The sequence below is a fragment of the Anomaloglossus baeobatrachus genome, chromosome 3 (genome assembly GCF_048569485.1).
Source record: "Anomaloglossus baeobatrachus isolate aAnoBae1 chromosome 3, aAnoBae1.hap1, whole genome shotgun sequence".
Taxonomy (NCBI): Eukaryota; Metazoa; Chordata; class Amphibia; order Anura; family Aromobatidae; genus Anomaloglossus; species Anomaloglossus baeobatrachus.
In genome coordinates this window covers 224,230,978-224,256,122 of record NC_134355.1, presented here as the reverse complement: position 1 = coordinate 224,256,122, position 25,145 = coordinate 224,230,978, and the positions used below count along the sequence as shown (strand labels likewise).

General features: G+C 40.9%; 2 protein-coding genes across 3 annotated transcripts in view; both read right to left on the bottom strand.

Moving 5' to 3' along the window:
- Nucleotides 1–25,145, bottom strand: part of FMN2 (formin 2) — a 2,161,480-nt gene that overhangs the window by 2,008,021 nt on the left and 128,314 nt on the right. The window lies entirely within an intron of this gene.
- LOC142296308 (uncharacterized) lies at nt 16,075–18,666 on the bottom strand. The gene is made up of 3 exons (XM_075339747.1): nt 18,268–18,666; nt 17,542–17,692; nt 16,075–17,303 (listed from the first exon to the last, which is right to left on the bottom strand). Exons 1-3 carry the CDS (start codon nt 18,452–18,454, stop codon nt 16,151–16,153), a joined length of 1,491 nt encoding a protein of 496 aa, XP_075195862.1. The 5' UTR covers nt 18,455–18,666; the 3' UTR covers nt 16,075–16,150.

The window sequence follows — 25,145 nt, the reverse complement described above, 5'->3', positions numbered from 1 at the left end:
GGGAGGAAAAGAGCGAGGGGGGAGGAAAAAAGAGCAGGGTGGGAGGAAAAGAGAGCGGGGGGGAGGAAAAGAGAGCAGGGGGGGAGGAAAAGAGAGCATGGGGGGAGGAAAAGGGGAGGAAAAGAGAGCGCGGGGGGAGGAAAAGAGAGCGCGGGGGGAGGAAAAGAGAGCGCGGGGGGAGGAAAAGAGAGCGCGGGGGGGAAGAGCGAGGCGGGGGGAAGAGAGCGAGGGAGGAAAGAGAGCGAGGGGGGGAGAAGAGAGCGAGGGGGGGAAAGAGAGCGAGGGGGGGAAAGAGAGCGAGGGGGGGAGAGAGCAAGGGGGGAGAGAGCGAGGGGGGAGAGAGCAAGGGGGGGTGGAAGAGAGCGAGGAGGGGGAAGAGAGCGAGGGGGGGGAAGAGAGCGAGGGGGGGAGAGAGCGAGGGGGGGAGAGAGCGAGGGGAGGGGAAAGAGAGCGAGGGGAGGGTTAGAGAGCGAGGGAAGAGAGGGGAGAGGAATGAGGGATAAGAGGGGGGCAGAGAAGAGTGGGGGGAGAGAAGAGAGTGGGGAAAGAAGGGGGGGGCAGAGGTGCTCTGTCACCAACTGTCTCCACTCTGTGACTTGTGGTGCAGGTGACAGAGTGCAGAAAGTTGGTCCCATGCAGCAGGACAGATGGCAGAGCACAGCGGTGACATGCCTGTCAGTGTCTTGCTGCATCCTGCAGTGCTGCTGGGAGGAGCAGATGATCACACTGCCCGACACTGGCCGCTCTCCTGACATCGCAGCAGAGCGGGCGGGTGGACAGTGTGATCACATACTTGCGTGCAGGGGGGGGATTCAGCTGAAGAACCCCCCCCCCTGTACAGCACACTGGCGCCCCGTGCCTCACCATCTGCAGGATGCCGGCTCCACACTGACGTCCTCCGGATCCTCCCCTCGATACTGGGCTGTGATGTGCGGTAGTCACCGCCCACAGCCCTGTCACTCAATCTGAGTGGTGCCAGCCTCCTCTGACGTACCCGTCTTGTTTGAGAGCCCGGAAATGCCGGGACGTCAGAGGATGCTGGCGGCCACAGCTCCAGGGAGTCCTGTGACCGGCACTGAGCGTGCAGGATAGCGCCGCTCAGTGCCAGAACTGGAAACAGAAGCCAATGGAGAAAACGCCTAGAAAGGTAAGTAGAACTCCTACAAAAAATAAAAAAAATGGGTGAACCACCCCTTTAACGATCGTTTCGTCTCTTCCTCAGAAGGGGTAGAGTCTGGAAAGGCACACAGTCTATTTAAGTAACAGCTGTCCAATGACACGCTGATTACTGATAGCAGCGGCTGTGCAGCGCTTATCATGGAAAGCAGGAGAGTTCAAAGCATGTGGGTCAGCGTCCTGCAGTCATGGAAACGCCCTCTGGTAAGCCAGGGAGCACGTCCATGAACCACTTAAGGACGCCTCTCCATGGAAACCAGACAACACTGCTGTCTAGGGAGGCGCAGGCGTTCTAAGGATTTTTTTATACTTAGAAGTTAACTAAAGGAATACCAGTTATATCAGTGAATCTGAATAGATCCATGGTATGAAGTAAATTTATATGGATTAATGCAATGCAGCCCACACAAAACGGACTTTATTCATATAAAGATTTAATAGTGACATGTAATAATGTGATTTATACAGATTAAATACAATAAAGTCTAACTGAAACAGACTCATCCATGAATCTAGACTATATATGTGTATATAAAGAAATGTGACAGTGATAAAGAAAAAGTGACGGTGCAAAGGTGCAAGGTGAGCAAAAAGGTGTAGTGAATAAGACAATTAGTGAATAAATATTATACTTACTTATGCAAATTCATTCAATTTCTAAAAGACAAAATTTAGCTGGACATGGACAAACACAAAAACAGAAAGAAATGTGCAAAATATGCAAAATTTACAAATACAAGTGAAAAAATGTATATAAAAAGTGTATAAAAAAAAATATATTTTTTATATAAAAAAATTATCTATATTGTGACCCTAAAGACAAGAGACCACCTACACAGCCACATTGCACAATCCTAAATTACATAAAATTATATAATTTCCTAAGGTGGGAGAATAGGGATGAAGGGGAGGAATGGAGAAGGGGGAATTGGAGTGGGGGGGGGGGAGGGGGAAAAGGGGGGAAAAAAGAGGGAGGGAATTGATGAAATTGGGTTCCAATGATTTCAATTTTCAAGAATCCAAAACGCGCTTAATTGATTTCTTAGTCTCTCTCCATTAATTTCCTTTATACAATATCCAACTGTAAACACTACAATTAAAAACAAATAAAAAATATTAAAACCATAGATTATTAAAAACACAAACCACTAGAAACATCAAATTTATTTTAAAACAAGGTTTTGCAAAACCAAGAAATGGGGGGCTAGATATTGATTCCATATTCTACAAGAAAGGAGCATAACTCAGAACTTCATTGAGACCTTTTGGACGTACCGTGTCTAATTTCCAAATCCAAAAAGCCTCCCGTTGTGCCAATAATTTCTTTAAATTTCCTCCTCTTTGGTTGAGAACAATCCGATCAATTCCCATCACCTTTAGTAGTGTGGCATTGCATTGATGTTTTGCTTTAAAGTGACGAGGTATTGGTTTCAACTCTGTACCTTCATCCGTCTTAGAAGCATTCAAAATATCGAGAACATGTTCTCTAATCCGTACCTTCAGCTTCCTGGATGTAAGTCCAATATAAATGAAATTGCATGGACAGGTTGCAAAATATACAACACCTTTGGTGTTGCATGTGATGTGTTGAGTAATGCGGAATTCTCTTTCTCCATTACTTGAGTGGAAGACTTCTGATCTTTTCATGTTAGGACACGCCAGACAATGTCCACAAGGATAAAAGCCCCAATTGGGTCCTCTGGTACCAAAGGGGTTCTGGTTCTCCTTTCCCTGATAGTAACTGTCGACCAACATGTCTTTAAGATTTTTGGCTCGTCTGAATGTAATTGATGGTTCATCAGGAATACACGTTCTCAATACTTCATCTTAGCTTAATAACGGCCAGAATCTCTTCATTGGATAATTCTTTCGGTCTATATATAGCGCAATAAGGACATTTGCTGGTGATAGTTATTTAAACTTTATTAATTAGGCACTCCTATTATTACAACGCGTTTCAGCAGAATTGCTTTCATCAGGTAAAATAGGAGCAGTATAAAAGGAGACTCCTTTTATACTGCTCCTATTTTACCTGATGAAAGCAATTCTGCTGAAACGCGTTGTAATAATAGGAGTGCCTAATTAATAAAGTTTAAATAACTATCACCAGCAAATGTCCTTATTGCGCTATATATAGACCGAAAGAATTATCCATATACCCCCTCCCTATTGGGAATCGATAATAGTTGCAAAGGACCTGCTGACATATCAAAAAACCCAGCTGGTAGCTGGAGGATTGAAGGGAAAAAAAACCTGAATTCCATGGTGCCAGTGGAAATCAGTAGCTGACATTGATACCCTAAATCTGGACTCCTGAAGCCTGGACACAGGATCTGTTCGGAGGAACTCTAGTCTGATAAGCTGACACTGAAGTTGTGCGGGGACGCACAACCAACAAAGGTGAGCAATTCTAATATTATAAACGTTAAAAAGGATTCCACGGGTGCTTCTCATAGTGCGCTTGTTTTATTATCTATTTAAAGAATCTCTTCATTATCTCTTTCATTTGCCACCAATCCTCATTATACTGTGAGGTGAACCTCACCGGTTGTATCAGATTACTTCTTTTCTTCACTTTCAATAAGTCTGACCTCTTGGCCTGTGAGGCTCTCTGAAAGCTCTTCCTAATTGTTCGTCTGCTATAACCTCTCTCTCGGAATCTTGTGAAGAGTTCCCGTGACTGTTGCAAGAATGAATCATCTTCTGAACAGTTTCTACGGAGTCTTAAAAATTGACCATATGGAATATTTTCCTTTAGTGAACGAGGATGAGCCGAAGAGAAATAGAGCAATGAGTTTACCGCAGTATCTTTGCGAAAATTCATGGTCTGAATACAACCATCTTTGTCTTTATAGATTTGTAGGTCCAGAAATTCAATTTTCTCCTAACTCATCTTGCTGGTCAGTTTGATATTCTGATCATTCTGATTGAGAGAGCAAATAAATTGGTCAAGGTCTCGTTTGTCTCCCTGCCAAATCAAAAAGATGTCGTCAATGAATCATGCCCACATCAATATTTTGTCAAAATTCTTTTTCCATAACATCAAGTTGTTTTCCATTATATTCAATTAGTAATGAAATGAGGGATAGAGAACACTGATTGCACACTTCCTCCCACCTCGTCTGGAAGCCCTCTTCTTCCACAGGAAATGATAGTGTGATCCTCACTTTGAGTCCCCTAGGGATTAATTTCTTCGTAGAATATTTTTCCAAAGCTGCTCTATTGCACCATGTTCTAAGTCTTTTCTTAAAAAAATATTTGATGCTTCTAAAAATATCCATTTCTTGGATGTTACCTTCCAGAATATCATTATCCATCTCACCTTTAAAAACATTATTCATTTATTATTCATTATTTCCATTATTCATTCTACCCCTTCTGAGGAAGAGACGAAACGATCATTAAGGGGGATCCTGGGACTCCCATGTAAGATATATATTTATGCCTTGGTTCATCACCGCTCTGTATGACCTGTTTGACAAAATGTTGATTTAATCCTTGTATCTGCTTGATAAGTATTGCTCTAATCACATCAGTGTATATGGCTTAATGTTGCTGATGTAATCTAACTCTTGCAACAAGATTGAATCTTGCTCTGTTAATCCTTAACATACCTGTTTGAGAAGTGTTGCTCTAATCACATCAGTGTTTATGATGTTATGTGGCCTGCCTAGTAATATGCTGATGTGATATTATTCCTGTTAATCATATAACAGATTGAAATTTGCTCTGTTAACTCTTAATATATAGCAGATACATAAGTATATTGGGCATTTGTTCACAAAGAGTTTTTCAGCAATTCATGTGACAATGTGAGTGCTTACAGAGAAATTTTTTCTGATGCAGTTTTTTTATGGCTTGCCTTAGAAATAATAACTATATATAGATTCATTGAAATAAGCAGATTATTTTTACCTCTAAACAAAACTATTCAACCCCTCATTCATCTCATGTATCTTTGCTCTCTTAAATTGTTTATCTATTGTTAGCTGTATGCTAATGCACTAGCACTTTCCTATAGATCCCAAATTATATATTATAATTGACCTCGATGCGGGCGGATTAGGGGTTGAATACTTTTACAGGAGACCAACCTCATAAAAACATATGTACAAAAATGTGTTCAAAAAATAGTGTGTTATGAACCTGTGAATTTATCATGTACGATATTTAAAAAAAAAGAAAAATTAACACACTGAACCCAGGATATTTTTATATCATTATCCATCTTTTTAATATTTTTTCTTGTGTGTTTGTTTAATAAAATAATAAAGAATTTAATGTTTCATGAGAATTTGGGTCTTTTGAATTATTTGGAATTTCTGATATTTGATGACCCTCAAAATAGCTTGAAAGTTGGGCTTTTTACTCACAGGTAGTTCAAGCGCTGCCCCAGAGTACCGATCTCTGCCATGATGGGTTCCAGTCAATCCCGGATCCGTGAAAGGTCAAGTCCGGTGTGTGTGTCAGCCTGTGAGCCCTTTCCTCCATTGATGCACGAAGTATCAGACCCTCGTGGCATGAAGCACTTGAGGGTCAGTAAAGTGTCCCATTCTGTGTGCTGATAGAGCGGTTCAGTTGTGGGGGCGGTCCTCAACCCCAGATCCTATATACTATCTGCTACAGACTCGTTGGGATGGGTCCTTCGACTGTTCTAGCCGGTCCCGCAACCCTTGCAGAGTTGTTAGATAACGTGAAGTGTATCTGCCCTAGGATTCTGCATCCTTACAGCGCCGCTCCTGTGGAAGCAGCCGCCTCCTTCTCTCGAGTGACCGTATTGAATGCCCTGGCCCACAAAGCTGCTCACGGCACGTCCACTTGGCTCTGTGTCTGAAGCTGTACTCTCCTTGTTGTAGTGGTGTTGTGTGTTCTGAGCTGTTGCCCCCAGCCTCTGCCACCGGCTGGTCCACTACTCTCACTAGGTCAACCCGCTCCTCCCACTGTATGCTCCTGACTCCTCCTGGTGGTTGTTTCTCCCTGACCCTGAGTCTCCGGTTCCAGTGGCATCCTGTAAACGCTCCGCTGTAGTGACCCTCTACTGTGATCCGACTCTGGCCCAGTCCCCATTGGGGAGGGCAACCCACTGACTGTATGTTTGTGTATATAGACAATGGCATTGACCTTCCCTGGATCCATAATAAGTACTACACCCTGATGGGGCTGAGGCACCTGAAGCCTTAAGGGAGCCACACTTGCTGATTCCAGGTCTTTCTATAGCTCTCCACAGCTGTTTTTTGGCTCTTTGAAAACGTTTCTGTCACGTGTATAAGGACAGGCTCAGAGCTAGTTTTACCATACCATCTGGGACCATGCACTTTAATTGTAGTTCTTTTCCTTTGGGCACATTAAGGGTTAATTCCTTCTCTGGTGCACAGCAGACTTGCTCAGCTAGCAGTACTTAATCACTTCCGGCCTGGATATAAGCCCTCTGCTTCCTGAACTTGTTGCTGGTTATTCTATTCAGGTAGAAGCTAGCCTGAGAGCATAATAGATCTTTCGCCTGAAGAAGCAGGGCAAAACGCACATTGGGGTGGAGGGACCCAAGATACCACCGTATACATTGAGGTACAGTCATATGAATAAGTTTGGGCACCCCTATTAATGTTAACCTTATTTCTTTATAACAATTTGGGTTTTTGCAACAGCTATATCAGTTTCATATATTTAATAACTGATGGACTCAGTAATATTTCTGGATTGAAATGAGGTTTATTGTACTAACAGAAAATGTGCAATCCGCATTTAAACAAAATTTGACCGGTGCAAGAGTATGGGCACCTCAACATAAAAGTGACATTAATATTTTGTAGATCCTCCTTTTGCAAAAATAACAGCTTCTAGTCGCTTCCTGTAGCTTTTAATGAGTTCTTAGATCCTGGATGAAGGTATTTTTGACCATTCCTGTTTACAAAACAATTCCAGTTCAGTTAAGTTTGATGGTCGGCGACCATGGACAGCACGCTTCAAATCTTCCCACAGATGTTCAATGATATTCAGGTCTGGGGACTGGGATGGCCATTCCAGAACATTGTAATTGTTCCTCTGCATGATTGCCTGAGTAGATTTGGAGCGGTGTTTTGGATCATTGTCTTGCTGAAATATCTATCCCCTGCCTAACTTCAACTTCGTTGATTGAACTGATTCTTGCACATTATTGTCAAGAATCTGCTGATACTGAGTTAAATCCATGCGACCCTCAACTTTAACAAGATTCCCGGTGCCGGCATTGGCCCCACAACGCCAAAGCATGATGTAACCTCCACCAAATTTTACTGTGGGTAGCAAGTGCTTTTCTTGGAATGCCGTGTTTTTTTGCCTCCATGCATAACGCCTTTTTGTATGACCAAACAACTCAATCTTTGTTTCATCAGTCCACAGGACCTTCTTCCAAAATGTAACTGGCTTGTCCAAATGTTCTTTTGCATACCTCAGGCGACTGTTTGTGGCGTGCTTGCAGAAACGGCTTCTTTCGCATCACTCTCCCATACAGCTTCTCCTTGTGCAAAGTGCGCTGTATTGTTGACCGATGCACAGTGACACCATCTGCAGCAAGATGAAGCTGCAGGTCTTTGGAGGTGGTCTGTGGATTGTCCTTGACTGTTCTCACCATTCTTCTTCTCTGCCTTTCTGATATTTTTCTTGGCCTGCCACTTCTGGGCTTAACAAGAACTGTACCTGTGTTCTTCCATTTCCTTACTATGTTCCTCACAGTGGAAACTGCCAGTTTAAATCTCTGAGACAACTTTTTGTATCCTTCCCCTGAACAACTATGTTGAATAATCTTTGTTTTCAGATCATTTGAAAGTTGTTTTGAGGAGCCCATGATGCCACTCTTCATAGGAGATTCAAATAGGAGAAGAACTTGCAAGTGGCCACGTTAAATACCTTTTCTCATGATTGGATACACCTGCCTATGACGTTCAAAGCTCAATGAGGTTACAAAACCAATTTAGTGCTTCAGTAAGTCAGTAAAAAGTAGTTAGGAGTGTTCAAATCAAGAAATTGATAAGGGTGCCAATACTTTTGCACCAGTCAAATTTTTTTTAAATGCGGATTGCACATTTTCTGTTAGTACAATAAACCTCATTTCAATCCAGAAATATAACTGAGTCCATCAGTTATTAGATATATGAAACTGAAATAGCTGTTGCAAAAACCCAAATTGTTATAAAGAAAAAAGGTTAACATTAATAGGGGTGCACAAACGTTTTCATATGACTGTAAATTACTTAATCTTATTTGGAAAATATGATATTTGGCACTTTGGTCATGATCTATTGCTATGAAATATCACATTTCCTGCGTTCATTGGGTACTTTGCCCCTGTATAAATTGCTGGTGCCATCTACTGGCCACAATTGATATAACAGCTTACATTTATATCATTACTAGGGATGAGCGAATGTATTCGCCACTATTCGGTATCCGACGGATAACAGGCTATTCGAGACATTCGGTATCCGACAAATAAAACAACATCCGTTCCGATACTTTCATTTTCATTTCACACTTCCTGGCGCCTCTTTTCCAGCCAATGAACCCATTTGACGTTGCTTGCCCTCACAGTAACGCCGTTGTCATCTTTGTTGTGGTGTTACTGCGATTGGCTTAGCCGCACAGCGTCATAAGGGCTATATACGCCAGCGGCCATTTTGTGAACATGCAGTCATTGGGGAGCTGGCGGGAGCTGGCAGTGTAAATAGACTGTCCATCAGTCTCTCTCTGTCTGTCGGTCTCTCTCTCTCCACCCCTCTCTCATACTCACCGATCACGGACGCTGCACGGCTGTTACACTGTGGCGGCTTCTCCAGCTTTTGAAAATGTCGGCCGCTCATTATTCCATCTCGTATTCCCTGCTTCACCCACCCACCGGCGCCTATGATTGGTTGCAGTCAGCCACGCCCCCATGCTGAATGACAGCTGTCTCACTGCAACCAATCACAGCCGCTGGTGGGAAGGTCTATATCGTGCAGTACAATAAATAAATAAATAATTAAAAAAAATGGCGTGTGGTCCCCCCAATTTTGATACCAGCCAAGATAAAGCCAAACGGCTGAAGGCTGGTATTCTCAGGATGGGGAGCCCCACGTTAATATCAGCCAGCAGCCGCCCGGAATTTCCGCATCCATTAGAAGCGACAGTCCCGGGACTCTACCCGGCTCATCCCGAATTGCCCTGGTGCGGTGGCAATCGGGGTAATAAGGAGTTAATGACAGCCCATAGCATGTGTAAGGAAACATGAATTAGCAGAGCTGCAGTGTAAACCATGGGCAAGGAAACGTGAATGAGCAGTGCTGCAGTGTAAAGCATGACAAAAGGGAACGTGAATGAGCAAAGCTGCAGTGTAAAACATGACAAAAGGGAATGTGAATGAGCAGAGCTACAGTGTAAAGCATGACAAAAGGGAACATGAATGAGGAGAGAGAGAGAGAGATCAGGCATGATTCCAGATGATTTCCAACCTTCTACAGGCTGTGCCCATACTGTTTCTTCTCAATTTCCCCTCTATTACTTTGGTTTGAGAGCTGTTCTGGCGACTACATAAAAGCCCACGTCATTTTTTTTTAATTTCATGAAATAATTATTTCCTTATTATTTCCTTCCCTATATTTTTGGTTCCCAGCCGGGTACAAATAGGCAGCTGGGGGTTGGGGGCAGCCCGTACCTGCCTGCTGAATCTGGCTAGCATACAAAAATATGGCGAAGCCCATGTCATTTTTTTTTTAGTTTTTTGGAAAAAAAACTTAAAAAAGGCTTCCCTAGATTTTCCATTGCCAGTGAAGGTAACACCAAGTAGTAGGGGTTAGCAACTAGTAGCTGCTTGGGTTACCCTTAGCAATAGAAAATGCTGTGGGAGCCCACGCATTTTTTTTTTACCCCTAACCCTTGGGTTAGGTTTTTTTTATTTTTTAATGATTCAAAAAAAAAAAAAAATCGACATGGGCTTTGCCATATTTTTGTATGCTAGCCAGGTACAGCAGGCAGGTACGGGCTGCCCACAACGCCCAGATGCCTATTTGTACCCAGCTGGGAACCAAAACTATAGGGAAGCCCTTTTTTTAATTATTTCATGAATTTCATAAAATAATTTTTAAAAAAAACTGACGTGGGATTTGCCCAATTTTTTTGTCCAGCCAGGTACAACTAGGCAGCTGGGGACTTGAATCCGCAGTACAGGATGGCCCAAACTTTCTGGGCCCCCCCTGCTGCGAATTGCAGTCCGCAGCTGCCCCAGAAAATGGTGCGCTCATAGAAGCGCCATCTTCTGGCGCTGTATCCAACTCTTTCAACTGCCCTGGTGCCGGGTGGCTCACTGGGTAATAATGGGGTTAGGGCTAGCTGTGTATTATCAGCTGGCCCGGAGCCCGAAATTCATGGTACCATGCCAGTATTAGACATGGCCACCATGAATTTCAAGTAAAGATAAAAAAACACAAGACAGAGAAAAACATTTTTATTAGAAATAAAACACAACACAATTAGTGATTCCCTCTTTATCTTTATTGAAATAAAGAACCCCCCTCCGCCGTAGTCCTGGGTCGAGGGTCCCACGATGTCCAATCCGGATTCAATATCATCTGATCGGTTTGTTGGAAGGCAAACCAATCAGATGATGTGTCAGGTTCAAGGACGTGAATCACATGACGCATCAGCTTATTGTATAAAAGCCGTTTATACAATCAGCTGATGCATCAGTAGAAAAAAAAACAAACTACACACTTCTGTGCAGACCCCCGTCCCATCGCTGCAGGAGCCGCTGGTAATCAGCTGATGCAGTCACCTGGTAATCAGGTGATGCCATCAGGTGACCGCATCAGCTGATCATCGGCAGGTCCTGCAGCAATCGGACGTCTCCCGGGAGTCTGCACAGAAGTGAGTATGCTTTTTTTTTTTTTGTTCACTTTTGGTTTCGCTTTGCAGTGAATGTACAGGCAGAGGGAAGCTGCTGCACAAACGCTGCAAAGCGAAAGTGCATGTCTCCCGTCCCATCGCTCCAGGAGCCGCCGGTAATCAGCTGATGTGGTCACTTGGTGATCAGGTGCAGTCAGGTGACCGCATCAGCTGATCAGCGTCAGGTCCTGGAGTGTTTTGACATCTCCCGTGAGTCTGCACAAAAGAGGATGCATTTTTTTTATCTCGCTCGCTCCTGCTCCCGTTCTCTCTTTCGCTCCTGATACCACTCTCGTTCTCTCTCTCGCTCCCGCTGTCGCTCCCGTTCTCTCTCTCGCTCCCACTCCCTCTCCCGTTCGCGTTCTCTCTCTCGCTCCATCCAACGTGGAATTATTCGGGTTTGCCATAGACTTACATTGGGGGTCGAATATTCGCAAATAGTCGAATAGCGGCGAGGTATTCACCGGATATTCGGCGAAGCGAATAATAGGGTATTCGATCATCCCTAATCATTACAGATTACTGTTTCAGATTTTTATTGTGCCAGTTACATAGTTACTTAGGTTGAAAAAAGACCTAGGTCCATCTAGTTCAACCTTCCTCTACTAGTTCTACATTTGGTCACTAAGTCATTTATAACCAACAATGTTGTGTGTACTGAAAGAATCATCCAGCCCTTTTTTAAAAGCTGTTATAGTATCTGCCATTACTACCTCTTGTGGTAGGGCATTCCACAGACTGATTGCTCTAACTGTAAAGAACCCTTTCCTATTTAGCTGCTGGAATCGCTTTTCTTCCACTCGCAGTGTATGCCCCCTGGTTCTTAGTATTGTCTTTGGAAGAAATAAGTCATGTGCTAGTCCTTTATATTGACCACACATGTATTTATACAAATAAATGAGATCTCCCCTGAGACGTCTTTTTTCTAAGCTAAACATTTCTAACTTTTTCAACCTGTCATCATATGGGAGGCCTTCCATTCCTAGTCTATTTGCCCACCTTTGAACAAACTCTAACTTCTGAATGTCCTTTTTAAAATGTGGAGCCCAAAACTGGATCCCGTATTCCAGATGTGGCCTTACAAGTGATTTATAGAGGGGTAACAACACGTTGGGATCACGGGATCAAATCTCTCTTTTTATACACCCTAAAATCTTCTTTGCTTTAGCAGCTGCTGCTTGACATTTAGTGCTGCTGCTCAGCTTATTTGTAATGAGAATACCCAAGTCCTTCTCCTGTTCTGTAGTCCTGAGTTTACTTCCATTTAATGTATACGCAGTTATAGGATTACTCCGTCCTAGGTGCATTACTTTACATTTATCAACATTAAATCTCATTTGCCAAGTATCTGCCCATTCTGACATCTTATCCAGATCTTTTTGTAATATTGTACTATCAAGGTCAGTTTTTAATATCCTACATAGTTTGGTGTCATCAGCAAAGACTGACACTTTACTATCAATCCCATCCACAAGGTCATTAATAAAGAGATAAAAAAAGGAATCGGTCCTAGCACAGATCCCTGCGGCACCCCACTACTGACTATAGCCCATTTAGAGAATGTACCATTTATGACTACTCTTTGTTTCCTATCTTGTAGCCAATTCCTTACCCAGTTGCATATAGTTTCCCTTTGTACTTGCTTCTGGAGCTTTAGTATAAGGCTAATATGTGGTACAGTATCAAACGCCTTTGCAAAGTCCAAATAAATCACATCAGGTGCGTTACCAATATCCAGGTTTGCACTTACCCCCTCATAGAACCCCAACAGGTTGGTTAGACACGACTTATCTTTCATGAATCCATGCTGTTTGTCAGTTATATTATTTTCTGCAATATATTTTTTGGCATGTCATCCCTTAAAATGCCCTCAAAAACCTTGCATACTACTGATGTCAGGCTTACTGGACGGTAGTTGCCTGGATCTACCCTCTTACCTTTCTTAAATATCGGTACCACATCAGCAATCCTCCAATTCTGAGGCACCAACCCTGTTACAAGCAAGTATAAAAAGATGAGATACAGCGGTCTGTTGATTACGGAGCTCAATTCCCTCAATATTCGTGGATGAATGCCATCTGGCCCTGGGGATTTGTCAATGTTTAATTTACTCAGACGTAGGCGCACTTCTTCTTGGGTTAAATTAATTATATCGGGTGGTGAACTTTGATTTTTCACTTGTTGAATGATCCCTATTACAGTCAGTTCCTTGGTGACCACAGATGAGAAATGCCTATTTAATATTTCAGTCTTTTGTTTGTCCTCTATAACTAACTTGTAATTATAATTTAAGGGGCCAATACTATGCTTCGTTTTCCTTTTGGCATTAATGTATTTATAAAAGATTTTGGGATTTATTTTAGGCCCCCTTCACACGTCCGTTAAAAACACGTGCGTGTTTCACGGACCATTTTTCATGTCCGTTGTCCGTTTTTTCATCCGTATTCTTGTTCCGTGTAACATCCGTGTTGCCTCCGTATGTCCGTATGATTCATCCGTTTGTCCGTTTTTAGAGTCCGTGTGTGATCCGTGTCACTAGCGTTTGCCATCCGTTTTTCAAGAACGTTTTTCTGTGGATCGTCATCACATTAATGATTTAATGTGTAGATGCTGGTGTTAATTAACATTTGCCAACTTAAATGATCCACTAATCCGGGTTTGGTTCATTTGGTGTGCTTCCATACTGGGTATTGTTGAGTTTTTCAAAATGTCCATATCAAATGAGGCTCTGTTGTTTCTCGCATGGATGATATCTCGAAGATTTGGGGTTAGGCGTTATATGATACCGTCTTCGGATATTGCTGATAGAAGAATGTGGGTGCATCCTATTGTCCTCATGCGTCCTACACATGGACATTTTCATTGTCTATTTTTCGAGTTAAGGCGTTATCCAGCAAAATTCCAGGCATATACTCGTTTATCAGTTGAACAGTTTGATTCAATTTTGGACATACTAAGGCCTCATATTCAGCTACAGGACACAAGCATGCGCCTATGTATTCCTCCAGAAGAAAGATTGCTTGTTACTTTAAGGTATGGTTTCTTACATTAATATTTTGAAATTTTAAATGTTTAAATTAATATTTTTTTGAAATTTGTAAAATTTAAAACACAATATCGATTAGTACCTTTTTTATTAAATTTCTTTTTCATATAGAAAGGATTTTTAAGTTTTTTAATAAAGAAATTTAATAAAAATTAAGGTAAACCATAATTATTACAAGATTTTTCCTATATGATGACTGTTTAACCTGTTTAGTCTTTAATATTATTAATAGTGTTTCTCTATTACACATTACATAGGTTTCTGGCAACAGGCATGTCTTATGGTGCGTTACATTTTGACTTCCTCCTTGGAACATCAACTATAAGTGTGATTATCAAGCAAACCTGTGATGCATTATGGGAACATCTCCGCAATCAAGTAATGCCTCAACCAACATGTGAGAAATGGCTCTCCATAGCCCATGGATTTCATGAACTGACAAAATTTCTACACTGTATTGGGGCTTTGGACGGGAAGCATATTAGGGTACGCAAGCCACCCAATTCTGGGTCACGATTTTTCAATTTTCACAAATATTTTTCCGTTGTCATATTAGCCTTAGTAGACACGCATTATAATTTTACTTATGTTGATATTGGGGCATATGGTAGTGCATCAGATGCCAGAATATTTAGATCATCACGATTGGCCCGACGTTTGGTTTCTCAGGAGTTGAATTTACCTTCTCCATCACCACTGCCTGGTACTTCTACACCTCAAGTTCCTTTTGTTATGGTAGCAGATGAGGGTTTTGCTTTATCGACACATGTCATGAGACCTTTTCCAAGGCGTGGAATTGATGATTTAAAATCTAACTTTAATTCACGTTTAAAGGGAGCACGCTCATATGTTGAATGCACATTTGGTATTCTCGCTTCAAGATGGCGCATATATTTAACAACCATACAACTCAGCCCAACTAATGTTACGTCTGTTGTTAAAGCTACAATAGTTTTACATAATTTCTGTAGAATGCATGAGGTAAACATTACGAGTGACACATCTACATCTCATTATATAAGTAATGTTCCACGTAATGAGAATTCCAGCACACAACCATGTTTGAATGCTTTACAAATTAGAAATAACTATATGCATTATTTTGTGAATAATTAATTTGTTTTTCATTTTTTTTTTTTTTTAAATGTAAAAATTGCTATGCTAGCAATGTCAACAGAAACCATTGTCATGGTTACAGCCTTTGTTTTTGTATACCAAACCTTTATGATCCTGTTAACTTCGTTACACCATCTAATCTGTCTGTATTGATTAATATTACATTTATTATGCTCTGATAAAATAATTTATCATGATTGTCAAATATTTTTTTAACAATTAAAAAAAAAAAAAAATATTATTTTCAAAAAACCAAAAAATTTTGGTAATTATAGATTTTGATTTAAACATAACAATTAAATATCTTGTAAATAAATATGATGTTTATTAAAAAACTGGGATTCCAATTTTTGTTTAAAAAAAAACATTTATTGTCATGGAACAAATGGAAACATTTATGACACTTGAAACAATAGAGCCATATTTGTCATAGTTTAAGTTTCAAAAAACATCTATTCACCACAAACATTTAAAAAACATATGCCTGTCATTATGTTTATTTGCCAAAAAATCATGGGCCTAGAGGTTGATAAACGTTTCAACCAATTTTTGTTGATATTACCATTCTTTGTATGGTTCATAAACCAAAAATAATATCCATACAAAATAAAAAATTTGGATACATTGTAGCAGTTGAATGGCCATTGACGAGTATATATTTTGTAAAAATATAGTTTTTACTTAAATTTAAAGTACCATAAGTTTTTCCATTACAAACACACAGACAATTTTTTATATTGTGTGATATAATTTTAGAAAAATCTTGAAAACATTTAAGAAAATCAGACTTTTGTTAATTTTCACTATTAAGTTAAATTCGCCATGTTTGAGCAACATACCAGAATTTTTTTTTTTAAACAATAAAAAAATTTGAAAGAACAACACAAAAACTGAAAGAAGACTTATGTGTAACATAGGCACCTACTCAATTAAATCTTCTAGAGTAGCAACTGACTGTTGTGTTGAAGGGATATTATTTTCGGGGTCAGAGATTGTTTGTGAAACATAGGTTGATGTTTGCGTCTTATTCACGCATGTGGCAACATTTGAATCCTGAGAAGATGATGTTGGTAGCATGTGTGACGATGACGCATACATTGGTTGGGCCAGATTTTGTGAAAACATTATTGGGTTTTGAATGTGTGGTTGTTGTGTGTAAGATATATTTGATGGAAATTGTTGACCCTGTATGAATGAGTGTGTTGGAGTTTGTCCAAAAAACAATGACTGTTGGTATGATGGAATTTGACTTTGGATTTGTGTTGGTTGAATGTTAGTAGTATTTCTGTAATTTTGTGTTTGTAAAGGATGTTGTAGGTAATTTATGGGAACAATTGGATTAGTAGGTTGAGTCAATTGTGTCAACATATTGCTACTTTGGCCAGACATTAGAGTAGAAATAGATGGTATGGGTCTATTAATGATGTTTTGTACTTCGGTATTTTGGGCTGCTTGGTTGCCAAAGTTGCTTATAAGTGAAGTAGTTGGCTGGTTGGATTGAGTTTGTGGTATTAGTTGAGCAGAAACATCAGGGATATGTGAATTATAATTAGTGCGCCATTGCTCGATGGCTAATAGGACATGATTTGGTAGGGGATTGGTTTGGCATGCCGATATTAAGGTTAATATGGCAGCCCTTAAGCGTTCCTGGTTGTCCGAGTGTACTTTGGACAAATATGGTGCTAAGGAGCGACAAAATCTCTCGGTATCGTTTTCTGGCAAAAGCGAGTTCATTATTGACATGACTCTGGTGTCTATAATTTCTGGGAGGGATCGGAAATCCTTTGGTCGTCTAAGTCTTCTAGCACGATATGTTGATGTTTGTATGCGTGACCCTGAAATTTGAATAGAGGATGGAGGTATATTTGTTGTAGTGTCTTGTGGTGTGTTTGTTGCCTGATTTGTGGTGCTCTGGGGTCCTGCCTCACTTGAGATATTTTCTGTATTTTGATTTCCCGAGTTTTGGCTTTCTGGGTTGTTTGTATTTGTCTGTTCCACCTCTGAAGCCGAAGTTGCTGGTGCCGACTGTGCGGCGGATGGGTTTTCGTCGGAGTCGTCCAAATTGTCATCAGTTCTATTTTAGAAAAAAAAAACATGAAAAAAACAAAAAATTATTTTTAAATTTTTAGATATTCCATTTACAAGAAGCAACATCGCTGACGATCTTAAAAGTGATGTGACACCACCCAAAATCGTTCCAATCTGGGTTATGTTATCACTACCATGAGCGTAAGCGATGTTGCAGCGTGTAAATTGTCCTTTAGTTATGTTTTTTTTTTTTTTAAAACATTTAAATTGACATATATACTTACTGCGTGACCTCCATTATCGGTCGCAGAAACTCTAACTGTTCAAAATAAACATATCTTCTCTTGCGTGTGTTGGCGGAAGTTGAGGGAATGGGATTAAATTCCCGTCTGTACTGGTCCCGGGCAGATCTCCATCTCCTTCGCACTAATTCCACTTTATCCATGATGTGAAATTGAATATTTGTACCATAATGAAGTATTTTTGGTTCAACAAACCAAAAGGACAATTGGATATGTTTGGGGGAAAAAAAAAAAAAAAAAAAAACAAAATTAGTGCTATCACAGACTCCACGGTAGAATGTACTTGAGGATTTTTATTTTGCGCCAAATCCGCAACTTATTTTTACCGCTGATTATCAGCAAATCTGCTGCAGCGGCATGGCTTTTTGGAAATGCTGTGTCCATGCTGTGGATTTTTCCGTGGCTGATTTGACGCCAATTTTGCTCTGGAAAAATCTGCAGCATGTCAATTATTGTTGCAGAATTTGGTGGGGCTTTTGGGTAAATAATGGGGAATACGATATAAAACATTCAGCATCAAAATCAGCCGCTAATCCTCGGAAAATCCGCGGCAGAAATAAGGTGTGGATTTGCCGCAAAACAAAAATCCACAATTACATTCTACCGTGTACACATAGCCTTAACAATTTTTTAACAATTGGCATCTGTAAGTGTAATTTTAGGTAAAAAAAAAAAAAAGGTAAAAGCACATAAAAAAAAAAAACTTACCAAATCTAGCTCTTTTACCAGGTGAGCAACGGTCCCATCCATTGTTTGGATAAAGCTCAGCTGCAACCGACTTCCAGGTTCGCTCTACAATTGTTCGGTCACGATACCCATTTGTGCGTGTATCCCATAAATCAGGGTGACCCTCAACTACCGCAATTATGCGTCCAGTATCCACGCGTGGAGCCATGTTTAGTTTTTCAAGCACTAAACCAAAAACAAGCTGGAGAAACGCTCAAATGAAGCCTCACACTCCTTCCTTAATGCCTGCAGGCTGCAAAATGACATTAAATACAGCTCACAGCAAATTGAAGACACCTGGCAATAAAGAGATACATTAATTACAAGAAAAGTTGAAAAAACGGACACGGACCACACGTAGATGCATCCGTGTCACGTACGTGTTTTCACGCACCCATAGACTATCATTGGATGCGCGTGTGCGTGTTCCGTGCCAAAAACGGACAAGCATCCGTGAGGCACGGATACACATACGTGTCACGCACACGGACACACGGAGCGTATGGAAAAACGTACGTGTATCCACAGACATTGAATAACAATGGTCCACGTTTGTCCGTGTCTCTGGTACATACGGACACGGACCAAACACGCACGTGTTTCACGGACGTGTGAAGGGGGCCTTAGGCTGTGTTCGCACTTTCCGTTTCCACCTGCTTTTCAGCTGCTTTTTAGGTCCGTTTTGAACTGCAGCGTTTTCATGCCAAAAGGCATGCGTTTTGATTTTCCAGTAAAGTCTATGGAAAATGTGAATTTCTTGTCCGCACTTTGCGTTTCCAAATGCTGCGTTTAATTTGCATAATTTTGGGCAAAAACCATGCGTTCAAAGAAGCAGCATGTCAATTGCTTTTGCCATTTTGGCTGCGTTCTACACCCATTGAAATCAATGAGTTGTAGTAAATTGCTGCCAAAATGTTAAGCAGTGCGCTTGCATTGCATTATTATTGCAATCCACATGTTTTTATTTAACATAACAAAGGCAGGTCTTTCGTCTTTCTCTCTCTGTCAGTCTGTCGGTTGGTCTCTCTCTCTGTCTCTATCTCTCTCTCTCTGTCCATGTCGGTCTCTCCCTCCCACCCCCTCTCTCATACTCACTGATCCACGCTCACTGAAGCGGCGCTGCATGGCGTTCACACTGTGGCGGCTTCTTCTCTTTTGAAAATGCCGGCGGCTCATTAATCCATTACGTATTCCCTGTTCCCCCCACCCACCGGCGCCTATGATTGGTTGCAGTCAGAGACGCCCCCACGCTGAATGACAGCTGTCTCACTGCAACCAATCACAGACGCCGGTGGGCGTGTTTATATCGAGCCGTAAAAAAAAAAAATTAAAATAAAACGACATGCGCCCCCCCCCCATTTTTATACCAGCCATGGTAAAGCCACACGGCTGAAGGCTGGTATTCTCAGGATGGGGAGCTCCACGTTATGGCAGCCAGCAGCCGCCCGGAATTGCCGCATCCATTAGATGCGACAGTCCCGGGACTTTACCGACTCATCCCGAATTGCCTTGGTGCGGTGGCAAACGGGGTAATAAGGAGTTAATGGCAGCAGCCCATAGCTGCAACTAAGTCCTAGGTTAATCATGGCAGGCGTCTCCCCAAGATACCTTCCATGATGAACCTGTAAGTTAAAGTAAATAAACACACACATCCAAAAAATAATTTATTTGTAATGAAAGACAAAAAAACCCACCCTCTTTCACCACTTTATTAATCCCTCAAAAACACCTCCAGGTCCGACGTAATCCACGCAAGGTCCCACGACGCTTCCAGCTCTGCTACATCAGAAGCTGACAGGAGCGCAGTAGAACACCGCCGCTCCTGTGAGCTCCATGCAGCAACTGAAGTGAGTCGCGCGATCAGCTGTGCTGTCACTGAGGTTACTCGCGGCCACCGCTCTCAGGTGGACTGCAGCTGTGACCGCGAGTAACCTGAGTGAAAGCACAGCTGATCGCGTGGCTCACTGCAGTCACTCAGGGGATTTCCAATCACTGGTGAGACCTTCACGTGTGACCGCAAATCAAGCCACGGTACACGCACAGAGCCGTGCAATCACAATGAAGTCGGGTGAAGTTCATCCGAGTTCATTCTGATCGCGTGGCAGTGTCTCGCAGCCAGCCATGACAGTGACAGTGCCATCCCACTCGGCTCTGCTGCAAGTCTATGGGGATGCTGCAGAGCAGAGTGGGTGAGTACTGTGAAAAATGTGCATTCTGGATGCTTTTCCCACTCTGTGTATGGCAGAGAAAGCATCCAGAACGCATGAAATCTCTCCAGGAATGTCCGCACTTTGCGTTCTGCCGAATGCGTCTCAGAACGCAGCTTTTTCGGCTGCGTTCTGAGACGCACACGCAGTGACTTACACACTGCAGAATTGAACTGCAAAGTGCGGACACAGCCTTAATGTCATTGGCGATTTTTGTTTCAGTAGCTAATTTTGCTTGCTTGATTTCTTTTTTGCATTTCCTATTGATATCTTTATACTTCTGAAATGCTATTTCTGTATTCTCAGCCTTTAAGATTTTAAGCGCCCTTTGTTTTTGTTTTATTATACTTTGTACAGTCTTATTTATCCATAATGGTTTCTTTTTATTCCTGGACATTTTATTACCAGAGGGTATAAGTTTTTTACAGGACTCTAGTAGTATATCCTTAAACTTACCCCATTTATGTTCGGTATCCCCAGTTACAATGACTTTGTCCCAATCTACACATTTAAGCTCTTCCTTTAATTTGTTGCTTTCCTAAAGCTCCAGGTTTAGCATTTCCACTTTGAAATGTTCTATTGAATATTACTTTGAAGCTTACCATATTATGATCGCTGGTGCCCAAGTGCTCCCGAACCTGTGTTCTGAATAGATCTGAAATTGTATCCGGTCTATTTGACAGGACCAGATCTAGCAATTTATCGTCCCTGGTCCGGTTCATCTACCATCTGAGAGAGGAAATTGTCTTGAAGAGTAGATAAGAACTTACAGCTTTTAGCACAACCAGAAGATTCTATGAACCACTGTATGTCTGGATAGTTGAAATCCCCCATAATAAGAACCCGATTATTATTATTATTAGCTGCCTTTTCAATTTGTTCCAGCATTTCACCCTCTATTTGTTCAGGTATGTTAGGAGGCTTATAGCAAACTCCAATTAATTTTTTTCCATTATTCCCCTCCCCATGTACATTTACCCATACTGACTCTATATTGTTGCAGTTACCCCCAATGTCATCATTCAACACATGTTTTAGGTTAGATTTGATAAATATACACATCCCACCACCTTTTTTTGTCTTTCCTTTCGTTCCTGAATGTAGTATAACCTTCTAAGTTTGTCACCCAGTCATGGCTTTCATCCAGCCAGGTTTCCATAATGCCCACCACATCATAATCGATGGTTGACATAAGAGTCTCGAATTAATTCATTTTGTTCGCAAGACTTCTTTCATTTGCCAGTAGACATTTAATACTATTAATACTATGTGCCAGTAATTACCTCTTTTGTATGAGAATACAATATACTGCATGTACTTTATATATACATTTACCTTATATTATGAGATGTAGTGTATAACATTCACTTTATATTATTTATCATTTTGATTTGAACCACCTCATTTCTTTATATGGTGTATTTTTACATCTTAATGCATTAACTGTATATATTGGATTGTGTAATTGTGTATAAGCGTATTCTGTATACTTATATTGGTATACTATCTCAGTTACTTCTCAGGTCCCTCATGTTTGTTTTATGTATCATCCTCTCTTATTTTTAATACAGTTGAACCTTGGATTAGGAGTAACTTGGTTTGAGAGCGTTTTGCAAGACAAGCAAAGCATTTTAAAAATGTGTAACTTGGTTTAAGAGCAATGCTTTGCAATAAGAGCAAATACTCACCGTGCACACTTCCGTCCTCTGACCCACTCTGGAGGTAACTTTCTGTACATATGTGCTGTATACTGTATACAGTATACCATTGTACAATATATACTATATAGCATGTCTATCAATTTGCATTTGTGGATATAGTATTGTGCTTTCTTTCTGCTAACCAATACAGCACATTGCTTATACTGTACCTCCCACATACCAACAATTTGATTGTAAGCTAACGTGTAGTTTAATTTGCTTTATATGTTTTTTACTGCACAGTATTTTGTATTAGCATACTGTAATCATTTTATATGAATATACTACATTATTTTGTATTACTGTAATAAGTTTATATAAATACAGTAAATATTTTTGGGTTGTGGAACGAATTGTCTATATTTCAATTATTTCCTATGGGAAAATTCGCTTTGATATAGGAGTAACTTGGTTTAAGAGCGGACTCCCGGAACCAATTATGCTCGTAATCCAAGCTTCCACTGTATATTTTTATTTTTAACATATAATAAATAAAATAATTATTATATATCCTTGTGTTCTGCTCTATCTTTTAAGGGTTTTATTTTGATCCCTTTTGTCAAAGAATTTAGGCATTCGTTCAAAGCTGGTAGGGTGGTGGAGAACAGTCCTGTAGATATACTTTATGACCATAATTTTGTGCTATATTGACACTGCTATGATAATGTAGTAAACTCAAGCTGGATGAATAGGTAAAACACTAAAGAAAATGCAACTGACCTCGCCGGTTCCTGTACAGACTAGAGAATCTGGCCCCGCAGTCCCTAGTGGTTCCTGCATGAACTAAAATGGCACTAGCCTCAGACTAAACAGTGTAAACTTGGATCTACGCTGCCTGAACTGCCGTCAATTGCATCATGTTCCTCCTAAGGAACCGGAGGTCAGAGCAGAGTGCAATATACCTCAAGAAAGGAAGATGTGCTAAGATAAAAAGAGTTCCTAAAGTGAGTAACAAAAAAACCCCACGAAATACAAAAGAAAGGATAACATAAATACCTATGACGCCTACTTCCTACTAAAAGCAAAAGATAGCCACAGTGTGAAAATATAAACAGCAGAGAGAAAAACTTTTAGCTGGTATTTTACTGACTGGTATGAAACAATGTCACTATGGACATCCAAATGAAATTATCACCAGCAGTGATAGGTTTGTATAGCTGCGCCCAAAAGGTGACCGGAAAGACAAGTAATAGAAAACAACTATTAAACTAAAAGACCAAAGCAAGGGTAACACATGATAAACACCTAAAAAAAATGTTGTATCCTATGTGGCTTAGTGGACAGATAAGCTGACCTCAGATTACAGCCTCAGGGGTTTGAACCCTGATGCATAATGGGCCACTGGACCCTCTGAGATCCCAAACCGCTGACACCGCTGACAGAATTCTCTCACAAGGTGATACACATGCAAATTCTGCTCAACACGAATTATGCTCTGGACCAAAACCTTTCCATGTAACGAGATACTACAATTGATGTCTGACACGTCTGGAATCCAAAACATACTCCTTGTCCTCATCAAAGCCTATCTCAATGATTTCTTGAGGACTCAGTGTCCTCTCAAACCTTTTAAGAAGAGAGAAATGGAAGGAATTATTGATCCTCCATGCTACTGGGAGTTGGAGCTTGACAGTCAGAGGGTTAATGATTTTAATTACCTTATATGGATCAACAAATTAAGGGACAAATTTCCATTAAGATGAAGATTTTTTGAGGAAAGCCAAAAAAAATCTCCTTCCTTAAAGACAGGTATTCAAAAGAAACGTATTCCAGCTCCCCGCTATAGTGCATAAGTCTGAAGAGTAGACCACCTGATCCAGCATGGAAATCCCAGGCACAGGGAACCAATTCAGAAGGAGTGAAGTCCAGTGGATCACAGGCAGGGTTGATTAAAAAATCCTCTCCATTTTCATTTCATTAAAAATGGATAGACAGCATCCACAAAGGTACATTTATCCAACGCGGTTCGACATAACGCAGTGTCGTAGGTTCTTATTCATGGATGACAGGTATGTTCCTATGTCGGCAGTTCGCAAATGTCTTGATCTAATCACAAGTTATCAATAGTTCTTTTTCAACTTATCTCCAGGCTTTAATCAAATGAGAAAAATGTCTTTCTTCCTCTGGGTCATAAGACTGCAAATACTTGATGAAAAACTCCATAACAAAAATAGGGTGAGGTATTAGTAGTAGGTTATTGAGAGACCACTCTGCAATAGGAAGAAAATCCACCTAGTCCTCTTGATTTAAATGAAACAAAATATTTTAAATATTGTTCTAATTCCTGGTTCATCTCTATCTGAGCATTAGTCTCAGGATAATATCCTGAGGAGAACTAAAGCTAAATTCTTTACCTAAAGCAAAAGCTACGCATAAAGCTAGCCATAAACTGAACTCTTCTATCAGAAATTATGTTTTTAGAAACCCCATGTAACTTAATGATATGAGAGATCAACAATGTAGCTAAACTCTTAGCTATAGTCAATTTTGGTAGAGGAACTAAGTGAACCATTTTGCTGAAATGGTCCACCACCACCCATACTATCGTATTACCAGCAGAATTAGGTAAATCCATGACAAACTCTGCCCCTACGAATATACTCATCAACATCTGTCAGATCACTCTGCAACCAAAAGGACCTGGAAACAGCTCTCCAGGTAGCAGAGGAACCAGGATGTCCGGCCAACACAGTCATGCACTTCTGTAAAGGAGTGGTTCACCCATATTTTTTATCGTCTAGTTCGATATTATATTGAGAAACAATGTTTCTCTCAAATACCTTGTGATGGCAATAGTACCTGTGTGAGGCACTATTGCAGACCACTGTTCCCTGCTCCGGTGACGTCACGTCAAGTTCCGCACACGTCACATCCCGGCTGCCGTCTTCCTTACTCACTGAGCTGTGAGCGGTGTTTCACCGCTCGTCACAGCCCATCTGCTCCCTGCTCCCTC